The sequence below is a fragment of the Malurus melanocephalus genome, unplaced genomic scaffold, assembly GCF_030028575.1.
Source record: "Malurus melanocephalus ecotype Western Australia unplaced genomic scaffold, MMel_1.1 scaffold_59, whole genome shotgun sequence".
NCBI classification, from domain to species: domain Eukaryota; kingdom Metazoa; phylum Chordata; class Aves; order Passeriformes; family Maluridae; genus Malurus; species Malurus melanocephalus.
Genome location: NW_026623291.1, coordinates 1671161 through 1676811, shown reverse-complemented (window position 1 = coordinate 1676811; position 5651 = coordinate 1671161). Strand labels below are relative to the sequence as shown.

The 5651-nt window shown below is 64.0% G+C and overlaps 1 protein-coding gene across 1 annotated transcript in view; it reads left to right on the top strand.

Moving 5' to 3' along the window:
* MYLK2 (myosin light chain kinase 2) overlaps window positions 1–2407 on the top strand; it is a 7734-nt gene extending 5327 nt beyond the window's left edge. Inside the window, exons 10-12 of the mRNA XM_057365874.1 lie at window positions 147–299; window positions 626–758; window positions 1093–2407. Of these exons, the coding sequence (XP_057221857.1) occupies window positions 147–299; window positions 626–758; window positions 1093–1173 (367 nt within the window). The 3' untranslated portion in view covers window positions 1174–2407. The remainder of the gene's footprint in view (window positions 1–146; window positions 300–625; window positions 759–1092) is intronic.
* Window positions 2408–5651: the final 3244 nt, after the last annotated feature.

The window sequence follows — 5651 nt, the reverse complement described above, 5'->3', positions numbered from 1 at the left end:
TGTTGATGGGGAGATTGCCATGTGGGGCTGGGGGGCAGGAAGAGACTCATCCCTGAAGCAGCTCTGGCCAGGCTGGCTCTGTTCCAGGGGGTCTGGGAGGTGCTGCAGCCTGAGAGCACCCGACTCCTCACCTCCCTGCCCCCCAGGCTCAGCGGTCTCTCCCCCTTTTTGGGTGATGATGACACCGAGACACTCAACAATGTCCTGGCTGCCAACTGGTACTTCGATGAGGAGACCTTTGAGAGTGTCTCTGAYGAGGCCAAGGACTTCGTGTCAAACCTCATCATCAAGGATAAGAGGTGTGAGGCCAGCAGTGGCCATGGGGTCCTGGGGTGGGCATCCCCAGAACTGCCCTGGGTACCACGTGCTGCCTCTTCACTAGGCCAGGAGCATCCCCTGGGTCCTGCACCAAATGAACCCCACTCTGACTGTCCCCAACAGTGCCCTGCATCCCTCCAGGGACACCTGTCCCAAACACGATGTGCTGGGATCCTGCCCAGCCCTACTAGGCCCTGGGCTCATCCTTCCATCTGGTTCCTCCCTGCAGGGTTTTGGGGCTGGAGAAGAGGGTGTTTGGGGGGTGAGGGGCTCGAGCAGGGTTGACATGGGCTTCTCTCACCCCCAGTGCCCGGATGAGTGCTGACCAGTGCCTGCAGCATCCCTGGCTCAATAATCTGGCAGAAAAGGCCAAACGCTCCAACCGGCGGCTCAAGTCCCAAGTGCTGCTCAAGAAATACGTCATGCGGCGGCGCTGGAAGGTGTGGGGGGCCAGCAAGGGAATGAGGGTCAGCAGCTTCTGAGGGGGCTGGGAGGGGGCTGCSAGACTCTGCCTGTCCTGGGGGGTGGCATCTGGGACATGGAGAATGGCTGTGTCTCGCTGTGCTGCTGGCAGCTGGGGCACGGGGCTGGGCACCTCTGAGCATGGATGCACCTGAGGTGAGACCCCCCAGCACAGGGTCCCTTTGTGCTGGTTACCCCTGAGCCAATCCCAAGAGCAGCTTTTAGAGGCAGGAGCAGTGTCAAGCCCCAGAGCAGGGTCTGGCTCAACCTCCAGTGCCACAGGATGAGCACCTTTCCTCTTTGCTTTCACAGAAAAACTTCATTGGGGTGTGCGCTGCCAACCGCTTCAGRAAGATCACCAGCTCGGGGTCCCTGACAGCGCTGGGCATCTGAGCTGGGCTCCCAGGGGAGCCGAGGCCAGAAAGGAACCACTTGAGAGGGACCCCCACCAGTCTGGAGCAGCTCTGCTGAGCTCGTCCCACCCCGGGCGGCATCACTGCGCTCAGGACCGCATCACTGCTGGGGCTGCTCTGAGCTCCAGCCCTCCTCACTCCCACCGAGCCCCGCAGACTGTGAGGCTGCTCCGCTCTGGAGGTTTCTGATCTCACCTCTGGTCCTGGCCTGGCTGCGTGATGCCCGACCTGCAGCGTCTCTGCTCTGCTCACGCTTCCTTCCCGCACCCTCGGAGGAGGAAGGCCATTCCGGTGTGATCCCGCTGCCTCGGCCACCCGGTGCTTGCTGCTTTTGGACTCAAAATGTGCCCTCTMTGCCTGTAAATGCCGCAGCCCTGCCCTGCCTTCACTGCCGCTGCTCCCTGCACTGCCTGACCTCCCTTCCCAGCTCTGTGTCTCGGCGATGATGCTGGAGGGCACCGTGGACCCTCAGACCCTCACSCTGGTGCCTTGGCACCGGAGCCGGGGCTGAAGCACCTCCTCCTGGCCAGCTGGGCATGTGGGAGCGGAGCTGGCCCCGAGCTGCTGCTCGCACAGGAAGGGAGGAAGCAGCAAGCACGCTTCCAGCGGCGTCCCCAGCTGGGAGCCAACGARGAAAGAAGGAGGCTTTGTGTTCCTCCTGCCCTCCCTGCCCTTGGGTTCTGCCAGCGGGGGAAAAACACAACCTCTGCCTCACCCGTCCCCGGCAGATCGCGATGAGCGAGGCGGGCTAATGCAGAGCAGCTGGCCCGCGCTCCCCGCTCCGGCCGGCACGGCTCACCCGACCACCAACACACCGGATCCGCTCCGCCGCTGCGGCCGCCAGCTCCCCCGCCCCCGGGGCTCCGCGGGACCTGCTGGGATGAGGAGAGGGGTGCTGCTCCAGCTCCCGCGCCTTGTCCTGATCCCCGGCCCCTCTGCCTGCTCCCCTCGGGCCTCCCCGGCACTGCCGGAGGATGGGCATCCCCTGGGATTTGCACCATCCAGCCTTGCCCCCTGCAGGAGAGGATGGGCGCTGGCAAGAGTCCCCCAGCTTTGGTTTTTGCCAYGGCTGAGCCCCCCAAGCTAGGGCTGTGTATTTGCTCGGGGGCTGCCTGTGCCCTCTGTGCCTGCTGGAAAAACAGTGGAGAGAGACACAGAGAGACCCTGCCCCTCACCCTCACTGGCTGCAGCAGGGGAAAGGGCTTCAGGCTTGTCCCCAGTCCCACGGCTGGTGGGACCCTGTCCCACCCATCCTGTAATGGAGCCCACCCCAGCGCTCGCCTTCTTGTAAATAAATGTACAGGTCTGCCCACAGCCKACACCTGCCACTGTGAGGGGCTGGGGAGCCACTGCTCCCACCCGCAGGGCCTGACAGTCACAAGATAAGTGAGATGAGGGTGGGAAGCAGAGCAGTGTCTTATCTCTGGCATAGAGGGGATGGGTCCAGGCTGTGCCGTGGACAGGGACCACCTGGTATGTCCTGGGCAGGGCTGGCCAGGCACAATGCCAAGAGTTTCTGGTCTCCACGCCCAACAGCTCTGAACACCCCAGGGGGATGGGGGAAGGGATGGGTGGATGGATGGATGGATGGATCAGCTATCAGTCAGCGGCATCCTCATATCTTCAGCATCTGCCCATATGGGGTGGGATGCCCAGGCAAGGGTTGGTTGGTACCCGTGCCCCTGTGCCCAGGGGAGCTGTGGCTGGCCCTGAAGTGGTTAAGGCTGCCAGAGCCTGGAGTCCGAATCCCGCCGCAGGCGTCCCTCCCAGCCGCTTCCTGCCGGCAGCCTTTGACCGGTTCCTGTCGGTGACCACCCCGCAGGCCTGGACGCCAGCGCAGCCCCATCTGGTTTGAGTTACGCTCCACGGCGGTGACGTCTCCTTCCTGTCTGGCCCCAGGAGCCGCGCGTCGCCCCGGTCCCGGCCCTGGCCCCGGCCGGCCACAGGGGCTGCAGGGCTCTGCTGTGGGGTGGCCACAGGGCTCCCAGATGGACCATCAGCCCCGGACAATGCTGGCGCCCTGAGCTGCTCTAGGGGATCAGTTCCTGAACAAACACAGCCTYGTGTGTGCATGTCTGCAGCAGGGGGATGCACATCCCAGGGTGGGGGACCCCTACCCCACAGCCCAGTTTAGTTTCTCCAGCTCCCATCCTTCCTACCCTGGGACCATACAGAGACACATCCAGGGGCTGGATGAGTGGGGTCACAGGGCTCACAGCCATGGACATAGCCATGATCCCATCCCTGAAGCTGCAGGCAGTGGACTGGTCCCACTGGGGCTCCTGGTCCAGCACAGGCCACGACAGCAGTTCCATCCCTTACGTGGGGGGTCCTCATCAGCCCCAGGGATGCACGCTGCAGTCTGGGTGTGCACACGTGTGTCCTCAGCATCCATCCCCAGAGCCTGGAGCAGCACACGTTCCCCATGCACCCTGCTCCTGTGGCACCCAGGAACAAGGAGCCCCGCAGGCAGTGGGGGGAGGGAAGGGGAGTGGGCACACCTCCGCCACTGGCACCCGGCAGCACCGCCGGCAGGCAGCAGCAGGTTCGCCCCGTGACTGGGTGCAGCACAGTCCCGGCCACGGCACGGCCCAGGATGGGAGCGGGCGAGCGGGCAGGGGGCCAGGCCACCCACTGCGAACCGGGGAGGAGGCAGAGCTGGGAGAACAGCGGGTGTGTGACCGRCATTCAGGGTGAGGGCGGGAAAGGGGAGCACTGGGAGAGCACATGGCCCTGATCTGCACTCTCGGGCCGTGCAGGCTGTGCAGGACACGAGTCCCCATCCCTAGTGGCTGCTGCAGTTTTGGGGGACAGTGGGATGCGCCGCACCGCTCCCAGCACAGGAACCCCATCCCGGGCACAGCGTGGGGYCGGGGCCGTGTGTTCCCAGCCGGGGCGGGCGATGGGCCCGGCCACGCTGCGTGGGAACCAGACGGCCCCTGGGCACGGCTGCGGCGCTCGCTTCCTCCCGCGCCCCCGGGGACCGTGTGAAGGAGGGGGCTGAGGTCAGCCGCGCTCGCCGCCGGCCGCTCCGGAGACGCCAGCATGATGTAGGCGCTCAAATATTGTTTTCCACTGGGTAGGGGAAAAAAAAAGGGAGAAAGGAGAGGCCCAGGGTTGAGTGGCCGTCCCCGATGATGAAGGACGGCCCCCCCAGCCCTGCCCTGCCCGGGGCTGGGACACAGCCATGGCCCAGCAGCAGCCGTCTGGGGGCTAATAACAGGGCTGACGCTGTGCTCCCAGTCCCYGAGTGACGGCAGTGCCCCTCTGTGCCAGGATGGCCCGTGCAGAGAACCCCAATACTGGCCAAACCGGAGTCCTGCTGGCCTTGGGGAGCTGGGGGGACTTTAACACACAAGTTTGGTCCCCACACCAGCTTGGAGAGCCCCTGCCAGTCCCGTGTGTATCCCAGAGCTGGCTGTGCCATGGGGTCTGGGTACTGCTGCCCCTGGCGAGCTCCCTCTCCCAACCTGGCATTGGCAGGATGGGGGGCACAAGCACAGCTCCCCATTTCACCAGCATCACTCTGGCCCCACTCCAGTGCTCAGAGSTGYTGACTCGAGTGTCCCAATGTGTGGRAAGGGGCTGGTGGCCAGGTCCCRCCCTGGGGCTRTGTGGGGACCCCTGCCCACTCCAGTGTCCCCCAGCCTGGCCAGTTGGGGCATGTCCCTGTGCCYAGCCCAGTGTCAACAGCAATGACTCAGCTGGTGCCTCTTCACTGGCAGCCACCCTGCATGATTCAGGTCGGAGGAATCCACTTTCCTGGCTGTTCCCATCAGAGCTGCAGCCCCTGGCACAGCCTATCTTTGGGGCTGCCCTGCTCTCAAGAGTCTGCAGGGACTAGTTGGAATCCCAGCCAGGCACTGGCACAGTCACAAGCAAGGGCAGAGAGGGGTGGGAGCCCTGTCCCCCCATAGCAGAGCCTTCAGACTGTGCCACAACCCCTGGTGCCTCCCCACAATCTGTCTGGGGCAACACAGGTCCACTTACAACCTCACACACTGAGGCTGGTGCCAGTTGTGCCACGTGTGACACCCTGTGCAAAGCCAAGCCCTTGGAGTGGACCCAGGCGCAGAGAGGTGACAGTGGGGCTCCACTGGGGGATAACTTTTTCTACAGTGCATCCCCCTGACCCCGAGGTACAAGATTCCTTCATACTACCATGAGATGGTGTTTCAGGGGCTCCTGGTCCCACACTGTAACAGGACCTTGTCCCCAGCATCTCCCCAGGACATGGATGTAGGTGCCCTGATCCAGGTCATGCCCCATCCCCGCATGGCCTCAACATCCAGCCAGTGACTGATCACTGATAAAGGGACTGGYGGGGATGGGGTCTGTGCCAGGTGGTCTTGAGGACATGTGTCCCCCAGGCAGCACCTGGACTAGGGCAGAGAGTCCCCAGTTCGCCCCTGCCCACCTCGAATGGGGCGCAGAGACCACAGAGGCAGTGTTGGGCAA